At 58.4% G+C, this 26,752-nt stretch overlaps 1 protein-coding gene across 4 annotated transcripts; it reads right to left on the reverse strand.

Moving 5' to 3' along the window:
• Positions 1-2,375: 2,375 nt before the first annotated feature.
• On the reverse strand, positions 2,376-22,294 carry PRDM2 (PR/SET domain 2). 4 transcript variants are annotated; one of them, XM_070758928.1, is made up of 9 exons: positions 22,207-22,294; positions 21,372-21,442; positions 17,741-17,858; positions 16,945-17,048; positions 16,587-16,739; positions 12,886-13,015; positions 9,539-9,655; positions 4,232-8,705; positions 2,376-3,686 (listed from the first exon to the last, which is right to left on the reverse strand). In XM_070758928.1, exons 2-9 carry the CDS (start codon positions 21,378-21,380, stop codon positions 3,674-3,676), a joined length of 5,118 nt encoding a protein of 1,705 aa, XP_070615029.1. In that variant the 5' UTR covers positions 21,381-21,442; positions 22,207-22,294; the 3' UTR covers positions 2,376-3,673. The 4 variants fall into 4 exon arrangements, with proteins under 4 accessions (XP_070615029.1, XP_070615027.1, XP_070615030.1 ...); XM_070758926.1 differs by having other exon boundaries at positions 21,360-21,442; XM_070758929.1 differs by lacking the exon at positions 22,207-22,294 and adding an exon at positions 22,005-22,099.
• Positions 22,295-26,752: the final 4,458 nt, after the last annotated feature.

Genomic DNA, 26,752 nt, shown 5'->3' on the forward strand with positions numbered 1-26,752 from the left:
GACTGGTTCAGGGCCCTCACAGCCAGGAAGGAGGAGGAGGAGGAGCGGGAACAACCACACCTGCCACCCCTCCCTCCCTATCGGCCGAGGTCCATGGTCCCTGCTAAGGCCGCCCGTCTCCCTCAAACACAGCCAGCCTCCATGTCCGAACGGGTGAAGCCGCGATGGGGAGCCCGACTTTGGACGTGCAGCCAGGCAGGCCCACCAGACTGTCTGCGGCTGACCGCCTGTCTCGTCCCTGCGCTCGTGGAGAATGTTTGGGCGAGCCCCCCCCCCCCGTGTCTCATCCCTTACGGCCCACGGGACCTGCATTTCCTCCCCCGGACGTCACCGGCTGCCCAGAAGACCTACCGGAAGCTCCCCTTGGATCGCCTGTCCCCCTCCATCCCCCCCCAACTCCTCTTACCTGCCTCCAGGAGTTGACACTGATGGCCAAACACCTGAGAGAAGGTGACTGGACCGGTGGCGTCCACAGACGAGGAGGCCTCCATCACTGTAGCAGGTCCAGCAGGCTTAGTTGGGTGGACTTTCTTGAGGGGGACGGACGTCTCCAGACGTCCTCCCCCTTCTCCTGTCTGGTGAAGCAACCGGTTAGGAAATCAACCCCCCTGACAGCGGCTAGGTTGATCTCATCTCGCCTCCCACCTGATGGGGCCAAACGCCCCCCTCCCTCCCCCCCCCCTTCATCTTCAGTGAGGGGCTTCTGGTGCCTTCCTTGACCCTGAGGTCAATTTCAGAAGCTCCTGGATGTCAAACTCTTTCTTGGGAAAATTTGGCAGTTCCTCCTCTCCCCCCCCCGCCAGCCGGAGATCAATGCTGCAGGCTGACCGGGCATTTCCCCCCCCCTCTGCTTTGGCAAACCTTCCAGCGCCAGAGAAAGCCAACCCCCCCCCCCCCCTCCCCACCGGTCCAGGCAGCAACCTGGGTGCCTTGACAAGAAGCCACCCACCGTCCTCCTCCGTCTGGGCCCCAGGAACCGGCCTTGGGGGTCCTTGGTGAAACCATAAGGTACTCAGGACTGGGGTGGTGGTGGGTGGCCCTTTGGGACGGAGTCTGGTACAAGTGGGGAGGGGAGTCTCCTCCTCCTGCTCCTCTCCCCCCTCACCAGCCCCTGCTTACCTAATGCATCTCTCTGGTGCTCTCGCCGGGCCGGCTTCCCTCCCTCCCTCCCTCCCTGGGCTGAAAGCGGGGAGGGGGAGGAGCTAAGGAGCATCACTGCTGATGTCATCTTCTTGCAGTCTCTCCTCATGCAAAGCCCCCTCCTGGAAACTGGGGAGGGAGGGAGGGGGGTCCCTGGCCCCCAAGGCCCCCATCCTGCCCCCCACCGCCCACCCCCATTGGCCTGCCTTAACCAGGAGGGGGCACTCCCCACGGTGGGGATCATTAGCTACTCTGTGTGTGCTGGAGCTCAGTGGCTGGTGCCTCAGGTCAAGGCAAGGTATAAAGGCCAGAGTCTCTGGACCGAAGGACTTGAGCCAAGCCACTCGTCAGGTCCAGCCTTTGCTGCATAAAAGGTTCCCCTGCCACCTAGGCGATGGTCGTTCTTGACTCTAGGGGGCGGTGCTCATCTCTTGTTGCTAAGCCGAAGAGCCAGCGCTGTCCAAAGACGTCTTCGTGGTCATCTGGCCGGCATGGCTAAACGCTGTGACCTTCCCAACAACGGGGGCTCCCCGTTTTTCTATCCCGTTCTTCAGCTTGGACAACCGCTGGAGGAGGAGCCTGGGCCGCTCGTGTGGAAGGCCCGTTTCGCCCCCCTCCCAAAGGCACCCCCACCCACCTGCCGTAGTATTAATTAATTAATTAATCAGATTTGTATGCCGCCCCTCTCCGCAGACTCGGGGCGGCTCACAGCAATAATAATACAATATAAACAAATCTAATATTTAAGTTAATTTAAAACCCCAATTTAAAAACCAATCATACATACTAGCATACCATGCATAAATTTTATAAGCCTAGGGGGAGGGAAAGTCTCAATTCCCCCATGCCTGACGACAGAGGTGGGTTTTAAGGAGCTTGCGAAAGGCTAGGAGGGTGGGGGCAACTCTGATATCCGGGGGGAGTTGGTTCCAAAGGGTCGGGGCCGCCACAGAGAAGGCTCTTCCCCTGGGTCCCGACAAACGACATTGTTTAGTTGACGGGACCCGGAGAAGGCCCATTCTGTGGGACCTAACTGGTCGCTGGGATTCGAAGTTCTTTGCTGTTTGCATCCCCAGAGGCCCCAACCAGCAGCCGCTCCGGGTGGAGGGGGTGATGACAGGGGGGGGGGGGGCTGTTTCCCTGCCGACTGCACGGACCCCCTGCTCCTTTTAAGGGGCAACGGGCAACCCGCCTCCTTTCCGCAGGGCGACGATCGGAAGCAACGACAGACTGGGTTTTGTATGGCAAATTGGAAATCTTTAATGTTTTTAATAGAATAGTCTTTGCGTCCTCCCCCCCTCCAACAAGAAGAAAGGGGGGGGGGATGAAGAACGACAGAACAGCCAACCTTGAGCACAAGCGCCCCCTTCAGAGGAAAGACCCCCCTCTTCTCTCCCACGCGGAACCACTGAATGTCGACGTAAGTCACATATAATACAGCTGAAGGTGTCCAAAACAATTTAAATAAGTTTAAATATTTTATTCCCGCCCCCCCTTTTCCAAACTTGCTATGGATGCTTTATACAACTGTTGGGTGTAGCTGCCCCCCCACCCCAATAGGAAGAAAGAAACGCAGGCAAAAGACGAAAGGGAATGATAGCGAGAGGGGGGGGGGTCGCCAAAACAACATTAAAACTTCAGATTTTAAGAGGTAGATCACTTTTTTAAAGTCAAAGACAAGAAACCTTTAAGAATTGGGGTGGGGGGGGGCAGCAAGGTCGAGTGAGGCAATTGCTGTTCGCCCGAATGGAAAGGGGAAAAAGAAGAGAACCGCCTTTTGGGGGTGGGGGGGAGAAAGAGGGGTGGGGGGGGAGAAAGAGGGGTGGGGGTGGGGGGGAGAAAGAGGGGTGGGGGGGGAGAGATTAAGTTCTGCTTTACAAGAATGGGAGAGGAGGGGGGGCCCTTGGCCACTCTGCTATCAGCGCCCCCCCCTCCCCCTGATGGACGGCCTCTCCTGGGGGCTGCAGTGGCTCTTGTGGGGAGCTGGTCATCCACCCACCACCAACCAAACCGCAGACGTCTCTCGCCCAGCCCAAGGAAGGTTTGGGGCAGGGAAAGGTTCCGCTCAAGACGCCGCCCCCCCCCGCACGGGCTGAAAAGTAGCGGCCGGCAGGGAAGAGGCGGTGGGGAGGCTGAGGAGGGACCAGGGGTGTGTGTGGCTGGCCTGGCCCCAGGGCCCTCATGGAGTTTGGAGGGCCAGAACGTAGGCTGGGTGCCATGGAACAAGCCCTTCATAGATGCCCCCTCTGTCCTCCAACTGAGCCCCCTCTCTGCTTCCCTCCTGAAGTCCAGGGGGGGCCTCTGCTCCCAGGAACACTGTGTGTGTGAATCTCCGGGCGTGGCTGGGCGGGAGGGGCAACCGAGGAGGGCGGCTCTGGTCTGTCGGCCACTGCCCGCTGCTGCCTGGTGGCCGGAAGGAGCCCCTCCTCTTCCTCCTCTTCTTCTTGCTGCTGTGCCCGACGTCAGGAGGGGGCGAATCCCCCGACCAGGGAAAATTTCAGGTACACGTCTGGAGGGTTCGGCTGTGGGGGTCTCAAGGGAGGGTCCTGGAGGGGAGGAAGCAAGAGCCCAGATGTGGCCAGAGGGAGGAGGGAGGGGAGGCTTTGAGGGCACCAACCTCCCTTCCCCCGTTCACCCTGCCTTCCATGGACTGACAGCCTGTGCCAAGCCCAGAGTCCAGCAGGGACCCCCCCCGCCCCCAGGGATCTAAGCTTCTCAAGGCTGCATCGGCCAAGGACCCACAAGGGGGCGGGCACCCCAGGACAGGGAGAAGGAAGCAGCTACGGGTGACACCCCCCAAGAGAGCACCAGGGTGGGGGTACAATGCCTGTCGTGGCCTTCGCCACACCCCTCGGCCAGGCCTGCAGAGGAGCCATCGGAGGGGGGGGACTGGGGCTCCGGCCTAACGCCATGTGTGAACCAGCCCACTTTAAGGCAAAACGGGCCGAGCGCCCCCAAGAGCCCCTCTTGAGAAACAGCCCTGTAGGCCGGATGGGGGGAGGGCATTTGGGGGTACTTCCTTCCTCCCCCAGCCAAGGCGGAACCCCCCCACCCCGTTCCCCCTCCAGAGGAGTCCTGCGGGAGCGCTCACCTGGAGTCCTTCAGCTCCGGCCGGGCGGTGCCCTCCTCCCTCCGGGCCTCCGAGGCCTCTGCAGAGGTAGTCTGCTGCTGCTGCTGGAGGCTCCGGGTGACGGGCCCCCCCACCCTCTCCCGCGACTTGGCACTGAACCGGTCGGTGGGCTTCCTCTGCCCGGCCAGGGCCGCCTTGTCGCGCTGGACGCGGATCTGCAGCTTGTGTGAGGCTTTGCCAGGCAGCAGTCCGGGGGGCCCTCCCCCGCTCTTGGCAGCCCCTTTGCTCCGCTTCCCCTCCGGGGGAAGGGCCCCCTTGCCCACCTTGGCCGGGCCTGCGCTTCTGGCCGCGGGGGGAGGAGGGGGAGGAGGGGGAGGAGGAGGAGGGTGGGGGCCCTTTTTGGGGAACTTGACGCCCTGCTTCAGCTTGAAGGAGGCGGAGGGCAGCTGGGCGGCCGTGGGCCCTGAGGTGCGGGCGCGAGTCTTGCCCAGCTGAGCGGCAGAGCCCTGCATCTTGATCTCGGCGTCAGCCGTCCGCCGGCGGGGGTTGGCGCCGCTCTTGCCGCTGCTAGGAGCCGAGCCCCCCGCTGCCTTCTTCTTGGCCTTCTTTTTGGAGGAGGAGGAGGAGGAGGGGGGCTTCTTGGGGCAGCTGTAGGAGGCGTGCTTGTTCAGGCTGCCGATGTAGGTGAACCCTCGGCTGCAGTGGGGGCAGATGTGGGCGCCGGGCTCTGCGCTGCCGGTCCTGAGCTCGGCCCTCTGCTGCTGCTGCTGTTGAGACTTCTTCTTCTGCAGGATGGCCTTCTGCACCAGCTGCTGCTTCTTCTTCAGGGTGTTGAGCTTCAGCTTGTGGGAGGCCACCCGGCCGGCTTCCCCGCCGAAGTCGAGCTTCTTCGGCTGGCCCACGCGACGGAAGGCGTTCCCGGCCGGGCCGGGCAAGACCACACCGTTCTTGGGGCGGACGGCCTGCTTCAGGGGCACCGGGTTCTTCTTCGGCGTGTAGCGCTTCTTGTCGCTGGCAGACGCGCAAGCCAAGATGTGCTTGTGCAGCTCGGGCATGTTGTCTACGCTCTTCCCGCACTTGGTGCAGCGGATGGCGGTGGAGAAGGTCTGGGGGATGTTGTGGGTGGTGAAGTTGGTGGCCGTGGCCCCGATGCCGTTGGGGTTCCGGTGGTGGTACTGGAACGGGGGTGGCTTGAAGCTGGGGTAGTGCTGGTTCAGGCCCATGCGGACGTCAGGGTCCTTCTCCTTAGCCCCGGCCGCCATGACTTTGATGGTGGTGTAGAGCTCTTCGGAGGAGTCGTTCGGCCCCTCCTCCTCCTCCTCCTCCTCCTTGGGGGGCGGCAGGGAAGCCGTGCTGGGCAGGCTCTGCATCTGCTCCGCGCTGGCCCTGCTGGGGTCGGTGAGGTTCTGCAGGCGCAGGGTCCCGCTCTCGAACTGGTGGTGGCCGCACTCTTTGTCGGGGTGCAGGTCTCGCTGGTGCTGCTGGAGGTTGCAGAGGAAGGCAAACTCCTTCTTGCAGACGGAGCAGGCGAAGATGCTGCCCACCCCGTGGAGCAGGAACCGGTGCTCCGACAAGGCCGCCTTCTCCCTGAAGAGCTGGATGCAGAACTCACACTTGAAGGGCCACTCCCGGGCGTGGGCGGACAGGTGTCGGGAGAGGTCCTTGATGGCCGGGAAGGGCGCCTGGCAGACGTTGCACACAAAGCTCTTGCTGAAGGTCTCCGGGGTGTCCCCTGCTGGGCTGGAGGGGCGGGGGTCTTCCCTCGGCCTCTGCTGGGCCCCTTCGGCCTCCCCCTCTTCTTGCTTGAAAGTCACCAGGGGCCCCGGAGTCTCCAGCTGGTCGCCAGGAGAGAGGACGGAAGAGACCACGGAGAGGGCAGGCGGGGAAGGAGAGGAGGACGGTGACGCGGGAGAGGAAGAGGAAAAGGAGGAGGGGGAGGAAGAGGAGGAAGAGGAGGGGGAGGAAGACGAGGAGAGTGTGGGTGGCCCGGGGGAAGCGCAGCCAAGAGGCTCTACCGAGTGAGGAGGGGAGGCCGAGGCCGTTGGGGATAGGACGGGCAGGGGGGAGTGAGCCGTGGCATTGGACAGAGGGGAGGGGCAGGAGCTTGGGGGGCTACTGCTGCTGCTACTGCTGCTGGGGTCTTCCGGGAGTGGGGAAGGTACAGAGGGCAGGAGAGGAGGGGGAGGCGTGGGGGCCTGGAGCATGTGGGGGCAGGGAGGGGGGGAGGGGGAGGCCGAGGGTGTTGGCAAAGGCACCTCCTCAGCAGCAGCAGAGCCAGAGCAGTCCAACTCCGCCCCGGTGACTGGGGGATCAGGGCCAGCCTGCGGCTCCAGGGCTTCATCTACCTTGCAGGCATTCGGCCTCGGGCTCGTGTCCGGGGAGGGGTTTTCAGGGGGGCCCAAGCCCGTCCCGTTGTATTCATTGAGCAGGACCTTCTGCAACATGGAGGTGGTGGGCTTCTTCTTGACGGCGCCTCCTGCTGGCGGAGCTGCCTCCTTGCCCTCCCCATCACTGCCGGGCTTCTTGTGCACGCTGAGGTCCAGCACGGACTCCCAGGGCGCCTGGGCCCGGTTCTTCCCATTCGACCGCTGCTTCATACTGCTGGACAGGTCCAAGGGCTGCTGGTTGCACACGTTCCCGAAGGGGGGGCTTGGCGCCCACTCCCTGGGGGCCTTGTACTCTTCTGGGCTCAGAGCTTCCCTCTCTTCTCTCCCGGACAGGCCCCAGACGGGGGAGTTGCTCCGCCTCTCCAGCTTGGGAGGCTTTGCACACAGGGCCGCCTCGGTCCAAGCGGGCTTGCCCTCGCCAGCTTTGGCGGGATCTCGAAGGCCTGGGCTGTGCTGCGGAGAGCTGGTGCGCCGCTTGAACCTGCTCGAGGTGGCTGGCAGGAGAGGGGAGGAGGCGGCGGCTGCAGGGGGGGCCACCTTTGGGACCTCCCCCACTGGCAGCGGGGGGGAGGGGGCCACCTTACTGCTGTCCTGCGTCTGAAGAAGCTGCTTCAGCTGGGAGGACAAGTAGACGCTTTTCTCCCTGGGGAAGGGCAGGCCCTCCACGGCTGAGAGGGTGAGGGGAATCGTCAAGGAACACAGCGAGGGGATGGGCTCTGGGTCCATTTCCGTCTTCACCTTCGCCAGCAGCGGGGGGCTCGCGGTTCTCCTCTTTTTGGCCTCGGGGGTCCCGCTGGCAGGGGGCTCCTTCGGCTCCTCCACCAGATGCACCGGCACCGCCTTTATGTTGGGGGAGATCTCCACCGTCACAGGACTCAGCAGGCAATTGATGCCGTAGACTTCGGTGGTGCCGGGCTCCATCTCAATCACCTCACAGTTGCTGGTGCTGTTATTAGACGGGATCTTGCCGTCGATGTAGTAGTTGAGATTCTCCGAGATGTTGCTGGAGACGTCCATGACGTCGTCGGCCTCGCCCTCCTCTTCCTCCTCCTCCTCCAGGTCTGTGCTGGCCAGGTAGGTGCTGGGGGCGTGCTGGGGCGGGCCCACGGCGGCCTGGGGCTCCTCCGGTTTTCTCCTGACCCCTTTGGGGATGAGGTGCCGCTCGTGGACCCTCCGCTGGTGCCTACGCATGTTGGTGTGGGTGCCGAAGACCTTCCTGCAGTACTGGCACGGGTGCGATTCCTTGGGCTCCTTGCTCTCCTCCGAAGGCGGTGGGGCAGGAGGAGGAGGAGGCGGTGTTTGGGAAGCGGCCCTCTCGGCCTCCGGGGCAGGGCCTTCCTGCCTGGCCTTGGCTTCACTCTGGGCGCCCCCCTCGGCAACCAGACCCGTGCCGGCCCCGGGCAGTGGGACCGAGGCCAAGGGCGAGAGCAGCTTCCGTTTAGGCCCGGCCTCATGGCGCCGCTCGTGGCGCCGACGGTTGATCTGCGTGCCGAAGGCCTTGCCACAGTAGCGGCACTTGAAGGCGTGGCTGATGGCCGAAATGTGGATGTGCACGTGGCGCTCCAGGCCCTGCTTGGTGGTGAACTTCCTTTCGCAGTGCTGGCAGGGAAACATGGGTGGCCCCTGGGGGCTAGGCTCCCCCCTCGCCCTGGGACCCTTCCCGGCGGGCTTTTTCTTGGGGGAGCTTCCAGGGGAGCCTTCGGAGAGGCTACTCTGCTCCTCCACGGACTCCCCCAGCCGATCGCCACCCCCCACTCCTCCTGACTCCACATCTGGGTTTCCTTTCGACGCGCTCTCTTCCTCCTCCTCTTCCTCCTCCTCCTCCTCCTCCTGAGGGCCTTCCTCCTCTTCTTCCTCCAGGGTCTCTGGCTCTTCTCCTTCCTCTTCCTCGTCCTGCTCTTCCTGCCGTTCAGGATCCTCCTTGGGAACGTTTGATCCACACGAGGGGACTCCCGGCTGGTCTTCCGGCGAGGCAGGCGGCTCGCAGGCTGCGCTGGAGATGAGTAGACTGGGGAGGACGTCTTGGTTCACCATCTCCTGGATGATGGCGGCCTGGTCAAGGGGCAACACCACGGACACCGGTGGGGCTTCGTCCTCCGGCTTCTGGCCTGAGAAATGGAGAAAAACAGAGTGGCCCTGAGGTCAGATGGGCGGCCAGCCCCTTTTACAAATGAATAACGTCGATAAAATGAAGGCAGCATCCTAAACACTCCCCACGTGGTCTCCCCAAAGTCTGGGGTGGGGGGAGATTGGCTTTTGCAAGCCACAAATACAGTATTTTTCAGGCTATAAAATGCACACACACACACACACACACAAAAGTGGATGGAAATGTCTGTGCATCTTATAGCGTGAATGTTACCGAAGCCCCCTTTTGCCTCTGCCTCCCAGCAATTTGCCTCCTGGCAGCAAACCACAAACAGCCCGGCCAGCCTGATTTAACACAAGCAGCTGATTGGCAGTTGGATCTGCCTGTTCCAGGCTGCGAGGATCACCACCGCCCATCGGCACCATCACTGCCAATCGGCACTGCCACCTATTGCCAACTCAGTGTGCCCCATTTCTGGCCCCCACACACACCATTTTCGGCCCCCGCTGCCTGCAAAACTCACCCAATACAATTATTTATTATAAAAATACACTTCCCAGGTCCAATTTCCACAAGAGGAGTCTGCTCCCCCCCCCCGCCAAATACGGTCCCCAATGGCCCTGACCTCCCCCTTCCCCCTCCCGAGGGAGGCCCGTTTCCTCCGCAGCCCCTTTCGGTCCTGTGGGGCTCCTTCTATGGCCAAGCATCCTGGATGCCTGTGCGGGGGGGGGGGGGGGGCACCCTGCCTTGTGCTTGACGATCCTTCAGCCCGCCCACCCCATTCCCCCACCCACCCTGGTCCCTTAGGGAGGAGTGCGGGGGACAGCCCCCCCCCCCCCACGCCTTTCTTACCTTCCTTGGCCTCCCTCATGTCGAAAGGAGTCAAATCCGGGCCCTGCGAAGGCAGCTTCCGCTGTCTCTCCCTGGCTCTCTTCCTTTTGCTTTTAGCCTCCTGGGGTTTTTTCTTTGCTGAGGAAGAGGACGAGAAGGCGGTGCTTGTTTAAATGCCTCCCTCCACCCGCTGCCCCCTCCGGAGAAACCAAGCAAAGGTGGCCACATTCCGGAAAGCAAGGAGGATGCTGACACTACTGGCCAGGGGGCGAATGCTGGCGAGGGCTCTGCCGGAGCGTCCTCAGTGCTTCCCCTCTGGGAGGGAGGGGGGCAGACGACTCAGCCCCGTGCACCAGGGGTCTCCTCACCCCCCCAAACCCGCTTCAGAGCTTTCCTGGGAGGCACCTCCACCTTCAGAGTAACGGCCCAGCAGGTGAGCCGAGCAGGGGTGGAATGCGAGCCGCTAAGGGCCAACTGAGAGCCGGGGTGGCGCAGCAGGTAGAGTGCGGTACTGCAGGCCACTGAAGCTGACTGTAGATCTGAAGGTCAGCGGTTCAAATCTCATCAACCGGCTCAAGGTAGACTCAGCCTTCCATCCTTCGGAGGTGGGTAAAATGAGGACCCGGATTGTGGGGGCAATAGACTGGCTCTGTTAAAAAGTGCTATAGCTAACATATTGTAAGCTGCCCTGAATCTAAGGAGAAGGGCGGCATAAAAATCTAATAAATAAATAAATAAAATAAATAAATAAATAAATAAACAAACAAATAAATAAATAAACAAACTGCCCACGATGGTTTTCAGGCTCTGCGCATGGGCTGGAGGAGGTGTGTGCCCATTTGCAAACTGGCAGGGAAGGTGAGTGACCTTCACCCCTGGAGCAGAGCACCAGGCAGGTTTTGGTGGGGGTCTCCCTGGACCACCCCCACTCGGGGCCCAGAGCTGGAGGCCGCCTGGCGCAGGCGGCTCGTTCAAGGGACCACGACTCACACACACACACACACACCTGGGCAATGGGCAGTCCCTCCCCCCCTTCCCCAGAGTTCCCCCAGGGTGGGAGGAAGGCAGGACGGCCCCTGCGAGGGGGGGCACCCCCGGCCCTCCCCAGCCCTTCAAGCAGCCGTCCTGGCACCCGGCTTGGGTGACCTTAATGCCGGTTTAACCCTCACCGCCTCGGTCCAGCTGGCAGCTGCTCTGCCTGCTAAAAACAGCCAGAATGACAACTTGAGAGCAGCTGTAACTTTAGAGCCCCTCGATCGGAGTGGCCGAGGAGCCCCCCCCCCTTTTCTCTCTCTCTCCTTCCCTCCTTCCTTCCTTCCCTCCGCTTGTCGCAGCCCCTCTAACTGGGCTGCACAAATTGTGTGGATGTGACCACCAAGATGCAACAACAAGCATCTCCTTGGTCAGGCCAACATCAAAAGCACCGGCTGTGGCGAGGACGACGATGATGTTGGCCCTGCAGTATCAGCTGTAGTCCATCCAAAACTTCCCTCAGATACACCCCTCCGGCCAGCCTTATCCCCTCCCCAAATGGCCGGTACCCCCACCCCAGTAGAAGCCCAGAAACATAGAAGTCTGACGGCAGAAAAAGACCTCCTGGTCCATCTAGTCTGCCCTTATACTATTTCCTGCATTTTATCTTAGGATGGATCTATGTTTATCCCAGGCATGTTTAAATCCAGTTACTGTGGATTTATCTACCACGTCTGCTGGAAGTTTGTTCCAAGGATCTACTACTCTTTCAGTGAAATAATATTTTCTCATGTTGCTTTTGATCTTTCGCCCAACTAACTTCAGATTGTGTCCCCTTGTTCTTGTGTTCACTTTCCTATTAAAAACACTTCCCTCCTGAACCTTATTTAACGCTTTAATATATTTAAATGTCTCGATCATGTCCCCCCTTTTCCTTCTGTCCTCCAGACTATACGGATTGAGTTCATTAAGTCTTTCCTGATACGTTTTATGCTTAAGACCTTCCACCATTCTTGTAGCCCATCTTTGGACCCCTTCAATTTTGTCAATATCTTTTTGTAGGTGAGGTCTCCAGAACTGAACACAGTTTGTGCCTTGCAGGAGAAGCCACAAGGGGGCACAGCTCTCCCTCCCCCCCCCTCCTTTCTCCACCGCTTGGCTCTCCTGCTGTCCCCTCCAGCGCAGCACCTTGGACGCTCCCCCCCTCCAGAAGCAGAGGAGGGAGGGACAGCAGACCGGTCGCCCCCTCCTCCCTTCCTTCAGCTCTTCTGCCTGGGCCCCTCCTCCCTGTCCCCCTCAGCCTGGACCTTTAAAGTATTGAGCGAATGAAGGGGGGGGGAAACTATGGAGTCACTGACCACCGAATCTCCGTGAGCAATGGAGAAAAAGGGGGAAAACCCCATGTGAAAGAATGATCCGTGAATAAATTACTTCTTGATTCCCCTTAATTTTATTTCCTAATTTCTGTGAAATCCCCACCTCCTGATGTGGAGCGTGCAGAAGTCGCCCCAGGCGCTTTTAGAAAAGTTCTTACAAAAACAAGACACTGCAGGTTCACCCTTCGTGCCTTCCCCGGCTTTGTTTTTAAAAATAGTAATAATCAACCGCCCTCTCCCCTCCCCCCACCCCCACCGGCAGAGGCTCCAATCCCCGGGCGCCTTGGCAGGGCAGCCCCATGGAAAGCAGCCCAGAAGGGGGGCAGGCGTGGCCTTCTTGAGGGCAGCTCCACTGCCATCGCGGGAGGGAAGGCCGATGATTCACTTGCCCAATTTCAACACCCTCCTGAAGTGGGATCCTCACGGCTGCCCTTGGAGGTTGCCGGGCACGAGGATCTTATTGGCCCCCTGAATCTGGGATCCTCAGCAGAGAGGGGGGCCGCTTTGCCCCTGGGGGAACCTCCCCAAAAAGGCCAAGGAAGATCCGGGACTCCCCCATGGGTGGCCTTCCGAGAGCCCCTCCCCTCTGGGCCCAGGCACCCACTCCTGGTCTCAAGGGTGCCAAGGAGGGGCATCACCCTGGGTGGGGGCAGGTGAGGCTGGGGAGCCAATGGGAGGGGACGGAGCCCAGAGGCAGCCGAGCCGGAGAGCTGGTGGCACAAGGAAGCACCAGCGAGCGAGCGAGCGAGCGAGCGAGTGAGTGAAGGAGGGAGGGAGCCATTCTTGATCTTACAAGCAGGAACAGGCAAGCAGGAGGCAGAGGTACACACACTCTTTCTCTCTCACACACCCCCACATACACACAGACTTGATGTCACCCCTCCCCTGCTTGGCCACCTTTTCCTGCTAGCTGGCAGGGAGGGAGGGAGGGGGGCAGGCAGAGGAGGAGGAGGAGGGCAGCCGGTGTGTGTGTGTATGGGGAGGGGGGCTGTCAGAGGAGAAGGGGGAGGCGGGCCTTACCTTTCTTGGCCTTGGGGGAGTTCCTCTTGCCGCGGTGGTAGCTGGCCCTCTCTTCCTCCAGGGCCGCCGCTATCTCCGGGTTCTCCTCCCCGTTGTACCAGACCAGGAGCTCATCCCCGGGCTCAATTGGCTGCCGGGAGGAGAGAGACAAAAGCAGGACGCCAATCACACCGGAGGAGGGGGGGGGGGGTTCTTCTTCTTCCAGCCACCCACCCCCGGCCGGCAGATCCACCACCACAACAGAGGCAGGAGGAGGAAGGAGGAGGGGGGCAAGCGGGAGGTGGCGGCCGGGAGGATCAGGCACAGCTGCTGCCGCCCCCCCCCTCCCGCCGCTCTCAGAGGCTGCCTGGCGAAGAGGGCCTGGCCGGCCAAACAGGAAGGACTCCCTTTAACCCTGGGGGATTCGGCTCCGTCGCGGGCGGGCGGGCGGGCAGGATGGCTGCATCAGCGTCAGAGAGGGAGGCCCAGCCAGGAGGGAAGGGCTGCACCCGGCCCCTCTGCTGGATGGAGGACCGCAGCACAAGGCTGCCACTGGCACACCCAGGAGGGGGGGGAGGGGGAAGCGCAGATGTTTCCCGGATGAGTCATCCCAGCAGCAGCAGCAGCAGCAGGGAGGGGGGAAGGGAGGGAAGCTGGCGCTCGCCGGCTTCTTCCCTTCCTCTGCCTGAGCCCAAGGGCGGAGCGGAGCTAATTCGGAAAGGCCCCCCAGGGTGCTGGGCCTGTCAGCTCTGAGCCCTGGCCACTCCAAGACTTCAACTCCCAGAGTTCCTCATGTAACCCCTTCCTCTGCAATCCCTCCACTTTGGGTGGCAAGAGGAAAGGAAACGGGCACGGCTGCTGGCTAAGGAATTCTGGGAGTTGAAGTCCACCGGTCTTAAAGGGGCCAGCAGAGAACGGACCCAGCAGAGAGCAATGCGACCAAGGGCTCTAAGCACCAGCCGTCCCCAGGGGAGGGACTGCTGGACTGAAGGCTGCCTGTGCCACCCAGGCCCCCTCCCCCTCCCCGCCAGTCCCCCTGCCAATCAACAGCAGGACCCTCTAAAAGCACGGTCAGCCCCCCCCCCCAGGATGACCTCTGAGCCACAAATCTCCTTCCGACCACTGTCAAACCCCAGCCTTCTATTTGGCTCCCCAACCTCAGAAAGAAGCACAATTGTCCTTCAGACTGAAGACACTCAGGAAGGAAGAGAAGGCAAGCGTAGCGGCCATCGCTCAGATGCCATTTTTCACCCCAAAGTCCAAGATTGCCTTAAATCCGGCCATGAATTGTTTGGAAACTTTCATGGAGCTCCTAACTGTAACCATGAGGTTTGTTTTTATTTGAAAGGCCTAAACGATATTGAAAACACACAAATACACACACATCGCTTCCGACAAGCATTCGAAAGGAAATATTAACACCAAAGTCACAAGGATTCCGATTGTAAGCACACCAATTAAACCTACTTGGCTACTTGTTGGGGACAATGTTTGGCTGAAGAAAATGGAATATTTAGATGGTTTTGACTCACAACATTGGGGCACTGAGTGAAGAAGTCAGCACCCACACCCCTGAAAACAAACACAAAAAGGAACGAAACGCTGTCGGGAGGGGAATGACCGAGTGGCCGGAGGTGGCTACGTAGCAGGGAAAGCCTGAAGCAAACCCCAAAGAGAGCCTGGCCTCACCATTGGACCATTGACCATGATTCTGAAAACCGCCCTCCACTCTCCTCGGACCTAGAAAGGGGGGGGGGGGGTGATTGCAGGCGGCAATTTTGCCAAGGTTGTAACTTCAGAAACTGCCCAAGAAGCTGCAGCATAGAAGTAAAGATGGAGGCCCCCAAAATGACACCAAGGAAGTGGACGTTGAAAATTCTCTGAATGCCCCCCCCCCTTAAGTGGTCCCAGGCAGCCCTTGCTGACCGACGGTCTCATTCAGCCACCATTCAAAGTTAACACAGGGTTGAAAAAGTCACATTGTTAGGACCAGTGTGCCTGGATCACTCAGTCAAGCTATTGCCACCATGGTCAGTAGAGGGCGCTGTCCTCTATCTGACAGGTTGATTCCCCCCCCCCTCCCTCCTAGCAGAAGGGAGGGACCAGAGAGGAAGGGATGGCCAGGGAGCAAGCAGGGTCACTGTGAGGGGCAGCCCTGACTGTTTCCTTCCATGCGGCCCCCAGCGTTGACCCATTGCCCATGGGGAGCCTGCGTGGGGCTTTTGCCACCCCTTCCTCTCCAGGGCCACCATTTAGGCCAGGCCAGTGGGGAAGGGTCAGGAGGCCAGCAAAAGCCAAAGGGCTGAGACCGGAGTGGAGGGGAGCGAACCGAGGCTCAGCCACGGAACTCCTGCTAAAGGGGGCCACCTTGCCCACTGCCCAGCCGGGCCAAAGGGTCAGCCAACAGGCTCCCCCAACGCAGCTTTTCCCTGGACGTCTGTCCTTCAGCCCTTGTGACATCTGAGGCTTCTTCACATGGCGGCCATTCTTGGGATCCCTTTCAGAAAAATCCCCAGCATTTGTTTCGACCCCTTCCTCTGAAAGCAGAGTCAGTTTTCCCTGTGAAGTGGCCGAGGGGGCCTGCTCCCACCCTGGTCAGGGAAATGAATGGCACCCCTCCCCCACAGGGACCCCCCACCCCCACCCCTCCTCCTCCTCCGAGGGTGCTGCTGGGAAGAGGCGTCCTCCTTTGGGACCAAGGCGTAGAAGAGTCGGATGGATGAATGGATGGAAGGAATAGGTTGATAGGATGGATGGATGGAATGGATGGATGTAGATGGATATGTATGTATGTATGTATGTATGTATGGATGGATGGATGGATGGATGAATGGATGTAGATGGATATGGATGGATGTGTGTATGTATGTATGGAGATGGATATGTATGTATGTATGTATGGATGTATTTATGTATGTATGTATGTATGTATGTATGTATGTATGTATGTATGTACCTATGGACTTCAACTCCCAGAATTCTTCAGCCAGCACAGCTGGATGGAGAATTCTGGGAATTGAAGTCCACAGATCTTAAAGTTCCCAAGTTTGAAGACCTCTGACGTAGATGGATATGTATGTATGTATGTATGTATGTATGTATGTATGTATGTATGTATGAATGGATGTAGATGGATATGGATGTATGTGTGTATGTATGTATGTATGGAGATGGATATGTATGTATGGTTGTATGGATGTATGGATGTCTTTATGTATGTATGTATGTATGTATTTATGTATGTATGTATGTATGTATGCATGGATGGATGGATGGATGGATGGATGGATATAGATGGATATGGATGGATGGATGTACGGATGGATGGATAGATGGAAGGAATGGGTTTATAGGATGGATGGATGGATGTAGATGGATGGATTTCTGAAACCTTTCAGAAGCTGAAGGGCCCCCTAGATGCCCCTGACCAGCCTGGCCACCCTCGGGCCCACCCTTCTCATTTGGGGGAAGATTCCAGGGGACAAAACTGGAGCCTAAAAAGTTTTGTAAGACAGTTGCGCTGACCTTCTAAAACCCTTTCCAAAAGCTGAAGGCATCGAAAATGTCCCAGGCTTCCTGGTGAAGAGCCCATTCCTGGCCGAGGCCCCCACCAGCTGGAGAAAGGCCTCTCCCTGCCCTCCTCCAGTGCCCACCAGGAGTTCAAGACCAGGTATCCCTTGTCACACATTGAGAGGGAGGGAGGGAGGGGAAGCAAGCGCTACCTTTAACGTTTTGTAGTAAATCGTCCGATTGATCTCTAACGGGAACAGATTCTGCTCCTTTCCCGAACGGGCCCAGTTCACATAACGCAGCCAGTTCCCCTTCGCCGGGTCCGTGGCGTCCACACACATCCACCCCAGGTTTGGGTAATAGACCTGCAAGTGTTGCAGCAGGGGAAGGTGAGGGGGGGGGGAGAGAGAGAGAGAGAGAAGGGGGGGGGATAGAGCCTCAGCCTGGGATCAAGGAAGGGGAGAGGCAGCCCCCCCCCCCCGAGGATTCCCCACCATTCTTTCCTTCTCCTCCCTCTTTACTCCCACCCTGGAGACCCTCCCCCCCACGGAAAGGGAGGGGCCACTTTACCTCCCACATGTACACATTGCTTTTGACCTGGGACCTTTTCTTCTTGTCGCCAACGAAGGGGCCAAACTTCCTGCCTCTGAAAATGGGCTTGGTGGCCCAGACACCTGAAGGCCGAGGAGGGAAGAAAGAGCGGTGAGGGCCCCCTCCCCCCGCCACACCCCCGGCCTGCCTGCCCTGCCGAAGGGGGCCGAGACCCCGAGTGTGGCCACAGCAAGGGGGGAGCAGGCCGCCAGCCCTTCTTTGGGGAGGGAGGAAAATACCACAGCGCACAACAACTTTGGCTAGACCAGTGTTTCCCAACCTTGGCAACTTGAAGATATTTGGACTTCAACTCCCAGAATTCCCCAGCCAGCAAACGCTGGCTGGGGAATTCTGGGAGTTGAAGTCCAAATATCTTCAAGTTGCCAAAATTGGGAAACACTGGTCTAGATTGACATGGCCACGCAAGGGACCCCCGGGAGGAGTGGGTCAAAGGTCGTGACAGCAACCTGCCCCCCCCCAAGGCTTCCCCCCCCCGCCTGGGGGATGCACCTGCCTTCATCCCTTGGCTGCTCTGAGGGCAACACCCTCCCGCCAAGGGCCCCCCCTCCCCATGTATCATGTGAATGGGGCACATGGGTGAAGAGCATGCCGGTTGAATTTGAACTCATGACATGTAGGCTGACGATCGTGCGTGAGCTCTTCGAAACCCTGCCCGGCCGTGTCCCAGGAAGAACCAAGGGGGCCACTCCCGCCGAGGACCTGCCTGCCCCCCTCCCCCCATGCTCCAGGCGCTTGTTGTTCTGGGCTCACCCACCGAGACGGGACTTGTCCACCGTGGACGGGAGGAGCCTCACTTCTTCTGGGAGCCCTCGGAGGACGTGGTCGGGGACATCGGCCAAAGTCTCCACTGATCCTGGAGGTCCGGTGGAGGTCTAGGGAGGGAACCGGGAGGGAAGAAGTCGGCCCAGGTGAGCTGCAGTCGGCAGCACCAGGCCCGGAGCCTCAGGTAGGCCCCTTGGACCACCCCCACTGGCTCTGGGTCCCCAAAACAGAGGGGCAACTTCCTCTGCACATGCGCCCCCCTCCGTCCCACCAGTGGGGTCGTTGCCAAGAGTCTGTTCCCCTCGGCCCCACGTCTCTGACACACGGGAAGCTGTGGGAAAACGGAGCCCTTGTCCTGGCACCCTGAGGGCCAAATGCCCGTCCAAGATCTCTCCTGGAAGGCCTTCCGTGACGGAGCCGCCCCAACTCCCCCTCTTCCACTGATCAGCTGCCCCCCCCCCCCCTCTGAGTTCTGGGCTGGACCTCTCTCTCTGGGAGGGAGGACCTCCCTGTCCTGCCCTCAGGTGGAGCGGATGGCCCCTTCTGCCCCTCTCCCTGGACCTCCACCTGGCCCCATCCTTACACGTCAGCAGGAAGGGGAGGTGGGGGCTGAGCTGCTGAGCAGGCCCCCCTGACAGCCCCTCCCCCGCCTGCACGCAGCGTCCGTCCCTCCGTCCCCAGCTTGTCTCACAAAGCCGCCTGCCACTGAGATGCCACACTCTTGAAAACACCGGGGCACCATGCAAGTGGGGCCTTCGGGTCTCTCTCTGCAAGCCCCCTCCTCTGGAGGTGGGAGTCCTCAAATAAACGGCACCCCCCACTCCTCACCAAAGCAGAGTCCCACGAATGTGAAGTGTACAACGGATGTAAACCTCAAGCCATCTCCACCCGCCTCCCGCTCAGACGACCCTGGAGTGAAGGCAGCCCACTCCTGGGCCAAGCCATCCACGACGGCAGCCCTGACCCCGCCTCGGAAGGGTCTTTCTTGAGCAGGGGGGGGAGGCGGGCGGTTCAGAGAAAGAGGCTTTCTTTGCAAAGGATGGTTGGGGAACACCTGCCCCCCACCCGCCCGAGCAGAAGAACCGGGCTGAGACGGGGCGTGTTACGGAGCCACGAGGGTCGACCACCAAGGCCCCCCTGCAGAAATATTTGCATCTTGCAGAGGCTGGCTAGTTTTCTGAGAGTTCAACCCTTCTGATGTTATTGTCATTTAATCTGGGGGTCAACAGGGTGGGGAGCATTCAGAACCGTCAGAGATGCTACTTTTGCCTATTCCTATCCCAGGCAATTACATGGAAGCATCTTCAGCCGAGTAAAATGTTTTAAATGAACATCAGCCGTCAACGACTAAGAATCTACTTTAGAATTAAGCTGTTTTCCAAGAAAGCTGTGGCGTAAGAAATTAAGAAGCCTCCTTCGAATAAACCAGGATAACAGCAAACCTGGATGGTAACTCAGCACTTAAAAGCAGAGAAAGATCGAAAGATTTCCTGGAGTCTTTCTGCATACAGACCTGGCATTACCACTTGTCAACAAAGGGCACTGAAAAAAGGAGAAGAGAAGAACACGATGTAGTTGATGCTACGCAACAGGACGCATTCCTTTTCTAACTCCAGCCAAACGAACATGCTCCGGGGCCACCACTGGGTGGGTCCTGCCTGCCGGACGCCGAGGGGACCCCAGACATTCCCTAGCTGCAGAGGAAAAGGCCGGAGAGCGGCGACTGGCCAAGGGGGCAGAGAGGCGGCGCCAGGAGGGACGCGGCAGAGGCCCAGGGCATGAAGGGGGAAATCGGTCAGGGAGAAGGCGAGACCGTGATGGAAGAAGTGCGAAGGGGGGCCGAGAAGGACACGGGCGCCCCCCCCGCCTTGGGGACCCCCCCCCCCCCGGAGTTGGAGCCAGCCCCAAGTCACAGCATGGCCTCCCCCGAAAGTTCATCAAGCAGCGGGCAAAGCAGAAGGGGCAATCTCGCTGCCTTGCAAGCCCCCTAAGATGGTTTTGTCTCACGGCTGGCCAAACCTGAGCCACCCTGGGCAGCCGCACCTGCAGCTTGGACGGGTCCTTTAAAGCAGTGTTTCCCAACACTGGCTGGGGAATTCTGGGAGTTGAAGTCCAAATACCTTCAAGTTGCCAAGGTTGGGAAACACTGCTTTTAAAGGTTGGGAGGCAGGCGGCCTTCCATGGTGGGGTCCTAAGAGACGCTCGGCCAGCAGGTGGAAGGCTGTGCGTGAGGTTTTACGGGGCGACCCTGCGCAGTCGCTGCCAGAGGGGGCTTCTTCCCTTCCTCCCTCCCACGGCTGCCCCTCACTTGCCTTCCCACCCCCACAGCTCCCCATGCCCCAATCCCCCAGCCCCCGCTTTATTTCTACCTTATAGGGAAGTGTCATAAAAAGACCTTCTCTGGGTCTCTTTAAAAACACGGGGCCTGCTTCCCCACCCCCACCTTCTTCGGCAAAAACGTATCCTAGTTTTTGGGTAATAATAATAATAATAATAATAATAATAATAATAATAATAGTAGCAAGAACAACAATAATAATATAATAATAACAACAACCACCCAAAAACTAGGATACATTTTTGCTGAAGAAGGTGGGGGTGGGGAAGCAAGGAGTAATATTATTATTATTATTATTATTTATTATTATTATTATTTATTAGATCTTCGTGCAGTCCCTCTCCAAGGACTCGGGGCAGCTGAAACGGCACCCTGGTTGCCCAAGTTGGCCTGAGAGCAGCCGTTGTCCCCGCAGAGAGAAGCCCCCGACTTCTTCCCCGCAGGCCGAGCAGAAACATCAACCCAGGATCTGGGGCCAGCAGTCCTTTGGGGTGCCTCCTCCTCCAACGGCCTGCAGTCCAGCTCCTATGCAGTCCAGCCATGGGAAGGTTTCTCCCACAAGCAGTTCAAGTAACGCAAAGGTCTCCCCACCCCCAAAACACCTGCACACATATCACTTGGGAGACCAACACTGCACAACCCGCCCACTCCCCATTCTTTCCACTCCCAAACTGCACCGGTCAACCCATGGGAGGAGGGCAGAACCCCCCTCCCAACTCCCTGTTCAGAAAAGAAGGACCGAGGAGGGGGGGGCAGGGAAACAAACAGATGAACAGCAAGTTAGCACTCACACAAACATGCACAGGTTTTCTCTTCCAAAAGAGGGGGCCTTCTTCTCTTTTGGGGTACTAGGGAGGGTCCGCAGACCAGGATGTGCACAGCAAGCAGCCTCACCACTCATCAGGGTCCTGGCACAGGTGGCCCCACAAGAGGCAGGCCAGTGACCGAGGCTGCCTCTCTTCAGTGGGAATGAGCGGCTCCTCAGGGAGGGAGGGAGGGGCAGGATCTTATCCCAGGACGGTGTCTACTCTGAGGCCTATTTTCTACCTCGTGGGATGGAGCTTGCAGGGGGAGGAGGTGAGCTCAGGGGGCCTGCAGGCTGCTCTCATCCCTCTACCGAAAAGCCTCGGGGGGGGGGGGTGTCCCTGAAAAAGGGCGCACTGCAACGGATCCAGAGGCGGGCTAGTGCGGAGTGCGTGTCTACACACAATCAAGTGAAAATCAGTCAATGTCACATTTCTAGCAGGTAGAGATGAGTTTGGGAAAGTCTTACATTTGAACTCACCTGATTCATTCTGGAGTCCTGGCGTGCTCTGAGAAGGGGAAGAGAGAGAAGCTCCTGCGATTACACAAAACCTAGAATGAAAAACAGAAAACGGTCACACCTTAAGCCTCTAAATACGTAAATACATAAGTAATTTTATCAAGTAATTGTAAAAGCTCCTCGTCCCGTTATTTCACGCACACGGGGGGAGGGGAGGATTATAACAGGGCATGATCCCCCCCCAGTAGAGCCAGAGACTCAGACCCTCCTTCCCCTCCCTCCCTCTCCCCCTCCCCTCTTACTCCCCCCTTCCCTCCTCCCTCCCTCCCCTCTTACTCCCCCCTTCCTCCTTGCTTTCCTCCCTCCTTCCCCTCCCTCCCTCCCCCTTCTCTCCTCCCTCCCTCTCTCCCCTCTTACTCCCCCCTTTCTCCTTCCCTCCCTCCCTCCCTTCTTCCTTCCTCCCTCTCTTCCTCCTTCCCCTTCTTCCTCCCTCCCTCCCTTCCCCCTTCCCCTCCCTTACTTCCTCCCCTTCCCTTCTTTCTCCCTCCCTCCTTCATCCCCCTCCCCCCTTCCATCCTTCCTGAGGCAAAGAGGCCTCGAGGAATCCAGGAGGCTGAGCTGAGCTCCGTGCGGCCCTCGGTGCATCGCACCCACCGACCCCGCGGCTGGAGGTCCCCGGGTCAGGCCCCTCGCCAATGGCTGTTATTCGGGGGGGTCTCCTCTCTTTCTCTCAGCCCCCCCTCTGCACCCCCCGCCCCTGGAGAGCCCCCCCCCCGGGCAGAGCCCCGCCCCCTCTTCAGGACGCCCCTCCAGGCCCGCGGGGGGAGGGGCGGGGAGAGGGGGGCGGGGCGCTCACCTGCGCGGCTTTCCCGGCCCCGGCCGGCCCCTCCGGTCGCCATCTTGGCCGCCGCAGCCCGGAAATGACGTTGCCGCCGGGGCAGACAGAAGCCCTGCCCCTCGTCTCTCGCCTCAGTCACGGCGGCCCCGCGAGGACGGACAGCGGTGGTGCCCACGGTGAGACGGGCAGGCAGTCTTCCTCCGCCCCCTCTGCTCGACCCGGCCCACCTCACGCGGCTGCTGGGGGAGGGAGCGGTGCGGCAGGACGCCCCTTCATGTCGAGGGTGGGGGGGGAGCAGCGTTTGCCCCCCTCCCCCTTCTCTCCCCCCCCCGAGACCCCTGGCAGCTTCCCTCCGCCTCCTCCTTTCCCTCCCTCCCTGCCCCCCCGATTATTTGTATTCTTTTGCCTTTGATACATTTGTATTGAGGCCTTGGATAAACTTGTATCCCTTTGTCCCCAGGGTGGGGGATACTTGCTTGTTTGTTTGTTTCTCTCTGGCCTTTTGTCTTTTTTTATAAACAACTGAAGGCTGCGAACAGGCTCACACTTTCCTCCTCCCCCCCCCCTCCAACACCACCACAGCCCTGTGAGGCGGGCTCACAGAGAGGGACCGGCCCGGAGTCGCCCAGCCGGCCTTCCTCCCTCACATCGCAGCACCTTCTCCGTGTCCCATCCTTTCCCTTGGGTGTGTGGGGAGGGGGCTTCCCCGGCCCTCCCTGGCCCTTGTCCGGCAGCCGCAGAGCGCCCCGGCCGGGTCTCCAAGGGGGCCGTGGTGGTGGTGGCTCCTCGAGGGAGCCGTCAGTGGGGCGCCATCAGCCTGTTTGGGCAGTTGAAGTTCCCACGCAGAAAGAAAATTCCCGACCTTAAAGTCCTGCGTTGACTTTATGGCCAGTTCCGCTGCCCGGGCAGCCCAACCGCCAGTTTTACCCAAACTGCTTCTCTCCTTTTTGCAAATTAGGATTTCTAGTTCAGCCTAGGCAGCAGGGTGAAGTTCTGCCGTTTGTGACATTTTGGGGTACCGTAATTCTCCTTGAACTGGTAACTGAGATGAGAGGGTGTCCGTGCCCCACCCCAAGCGAGGGGGAGGGGAGGAGGCTCGAGGGGGAAGAGCTGCTTCTGTCTGCAGAGGGAGGGGCCACTTTCCCACGGGGTGGGGGGTGAAAGAGAGAGCAGCCAATAGGAAAAACATTCCAAACTCTTTCAAAAACACGTTTTTGAGCCTATCTTGGGAGATAACAGGAACAGTCTCTCCTTGCCGTTTGAATCAAAGCCGGGACCAATGCTGCTCCAGGGCTGCCAGAGGGCGCCACCGTTCCCCCGTTTACCTCTCCTGCCTGCTGATGCTGCCTGATGTCCAGTCTTTCAGAGGGAGACCCAGTCCTCCCCCCTCATCCCCACCCTTATTGCCTGCCCTCCCTTGGCCAAAGGCGCTGGGCCCTCCTGCAGGACCTAATGTGCCTTCCTGGCGGCCATGTTAAATCGCCCCAGAGCTCCCTCGGGTTAACCCTCCCTGAGCCGTGCGCATTGTTACAGGAACAGCTGCCCACTGAAGGCTCGCCCTGGTGCATGAAAGGCTGACCAAGCTTGTCTAGGGGTCACAGTCCACTCTGCTGGACACCTGGAGTCAATTTCTGGCAAGAAGTGCAGAATTTTATTTTTTGGCTTTGCCCGGGAGGATTTCTCAGGGCGAGGAGGCCAAGATGTGTGCCCGTGGCAAGCAAAAGGATCGGGACCCTTTGGGAATTCTGCATGGACATGTGTCCCCCAAGAGACACTGCTGAAGAAACTGGACTTGAGGAGAAGCCGAATCTAAAGCAGTGACAACGTTGGAATGGGGACAACTTTTCTGTGAATTTAGTTGCTTTTAAGATAAGGCCCCAAGGGGTCATTTGGCCTGCTTCCCACCAGGGTTAACGTTGGCAAGTTTGGAGACCCCTGCTCTAAGAGCATTTCTACGAAGCGAGAGACTCAAATTATGGGCACAGCACCAATTCTGGGCCTGCAGAATTATCCACATTTCTGCATGGGAGAAATCAGAAGAGTTGGAGGCAGAGTTGATGGAAGCACACCAGAGGGGAAAAGGTTGCTGTTTCTTCCTTCCCCTCGTCTCACCCAGATCTTCTAAATGCCCCCCCTGTCCCCCGCCCTCTTCTAATTACTGTGATGGGGAAGGTGGCAAGCAGTGCCTGGATTGCACCAGGATGCAATCCTGAGGCATCGGACCAGAATATCTCCGAGACGGCCTTCTGCCGCACGAATCCCTGCAACCAGGCCTTTTCCGGGTCCTGTCGACTAAACAATGTTGTCTGGTGGGACCCAGGGGAAGAGCCTTCTCTGTGGTGGCCCCGACCCTCTGGAACCAACTCCCCCCAGAGATTAGGATCGCCCCCACCCTCCTTGCCTTTTGTAAACTCCTTAAAACCCACCTCTGCCGTCAGGCACCTCCCCCAGGCCTATATAGTTTATATATGGTATGTTGTGTGTATGTCTTTTTAAAATTATGGGGTTTTAGATATTTTTAAATACAGTGTTCCCTCGATTTTCGCGGGTTCGAACTTCGCGAAAAGTCTATACCACGGTTTTTCAAAAATATTAATTAAAAAATACTTCGCGCTTTTCCCCCCCTATACCACGTTTTCCCCCGCCCGATGGCGTCATATGTCATTGCCAAACTTTCGTCCGCCTTTAATAAATATTTTTTTTAATAAACTTTAATAAATAAACATGGTGAGTAATAATCTAAATGGTTGCTAAGGGAATGGGAAATTGCAATTTAGGGGTTTAAAGTGTTAAGGGAAGGCTTGTGATACTGTTCGTAGCCAAAAATAGTGTATTTACTTCCGCATCTCTACTTCGCGGAAATTCGACTTTCGCGGGCGGTCTCAGAACGCATCCCCCGCGAAAATCGAGGGAACACTGTATTAGATTTGTTATTGTACATTGTTTTTATTATTGCTGTGAGCCGCCCCGAGTCTATGGAGAGGGGCGGCATACAAATATAATAAATAATAATAATAATAATAATAATGCCCCAGCAGAAAGGAAGCGGTGAAGGGACCCCGTCAATACCTCCCTCCCTCCCCCAAGTTTTTGGCCTTCTCCAAAGGTGCGCGCTTCTCACTTTACATCAGTTGCAACTTCTGGAGCTTGCCGGCTCACTATAATCCGTGGCAGCCCTGGATCCTTTGCAGGCGAGAAGAAGCAGGTGGCCTCTTTAGGCAAGAAAGGGAGGCGACTTGGGGTCAAGGGCCACGCGTGGGAGGGGTGGTATGTCTTTTTGGGTTTGAAATTCTCAAAGGGCGGGGAGGGGGGCATCCAGGTGGCTGAAGGGCATCCCAGGTGTGCGCGAGAGGCACCCTGATCTCTTGCCCACCTGGCAGCTCAGGGGTTGGAGGACAATTCAAAATGGCAGGAAGTGAGTAGAGAAGACGGTGGGGTGGGGGTGGGGGCGCGTCTCGCTCCAGGAGTCCTGCAATGTGTCCCTTGAGCATTAGCCATAAACGGGACCAAAACATAAACAGCTGAGATTTTTGTGGTGAAAAAAAAAATTCCTCCTTTTCCCTTGGCCATGTGCAGAGTTCTTCCTGGTGGGGACACCCCGTCTCTCTTCCCAATGGGCTCAACGGGTCCGTGGCTTTGGAAGGCAAAGGTGGAGGGTCCTCAGTGAGGTTTAGGGCCTGGAAAAAAGAGGAGAGAAAGGGTCTGGGCTCAGAATTATGCTTTTAGGAGTTCAGGGTCCCTTCCTTCCTCTTCTTCCTGCGACATCCCTGTGAGGTGGGCCTGGCAGGAAGGATGGGAGGATGGGAGGGACCGGCCCAAACTCTCTTCTGAATTTGAAACCACAATTAAAATCCAGCGTTTTAAAGGCTGTGTTTTTGTTTTTCTTGTTGGTTTTTAGTGCTCAGCAGCACATGCTGTTTGGTATCGTGGGGGGCTTCCAATACAAACTTGGCCGAGTTTTCCACTATTCCAGCAGATAGTCTGTTTCTGGTGGGGGGGGGGGCGACTTGAGAGCCGGTTTTCTTGAGGAAGCTCAATGGAATTGCATCTGCTGATCCCTTACAGTGAATTCTGCAGTTCTTGAACTGAACTCAAGCCCCCTAAACACCCCCCCCCCCACAAAACCCCTAAGCAGTCTCCCGTTTGAGCATCCTCACCCCCTTCCTAACAGCTCTGCGTGCGAGGGGCCTGCATAAGCGCACCGGCGTGTCTTCCCTCCCCATCCTGACGTCCCCATCTATTCGTAACTGAGTTGTCGAAGCGTGGAACTCATTACTGGACTCCATAGTGTCATCCCAAAACCCCCAACATTTTACCCATAGATTATCCACGGTTGACCTATCCAGATTCCTAAGAGGTCAGTAAGGGGCGAGTACAAGTGCACTAGAGTGCCTTCCGTCCCCTGTCCTATTGCTCTCCTATATCTCCTATTCCTTTCTTCTATTCCTATATCTCTTCTTCTATTGTTTCATTGATATGTTCTATTCCTATACCTTCTTTTCTATTCTTTCTTAGATATATTTTACTATGAGTATCTCCTCTATAACCTTCATCATGTATTTTA

Source organism: Erythrolamprus reginae, chromosome 8 (assembly GCF_031021105.1).
Source record: "Erythrolamprus reginae isolate rEryReg1 chromosome 8, rEryReg1.hap1, whole genome shotgun sequence".
NCBI lineage: Eukaryota > Metazoa > Chordata > Lepidosauria > Squamata > Dipsadidae > Erythrolamprus > Erythrolamprus reginae.

What these genes read in the sequence shown, in the direction of transcription:
- PRDM2 (XM_070758926.1), bottom strand. Translation starts at nt 21,380, where the DNA reads ATGAATCAGGTGAGTTCAAAT. An exon ending in CTCCCCCAAGGCCAAGAAAG is followed by an intron (nt 9,656 to 12,885) that starts GTAAGGCCCGCC and finishes CCTCTTCCTCAG; the next exon opens with CAAAGAAAAAACCCCAGGAG. An exon ending in CATGAGGGAGGCCAAGGAAG is followed by an intron (nt 8,706 to 9,538) that starts GTAAGAAAGGCG and finishes TCCATTTCTCAG; the next exon opens with GCCAGAAGCCGGAGGACGAA.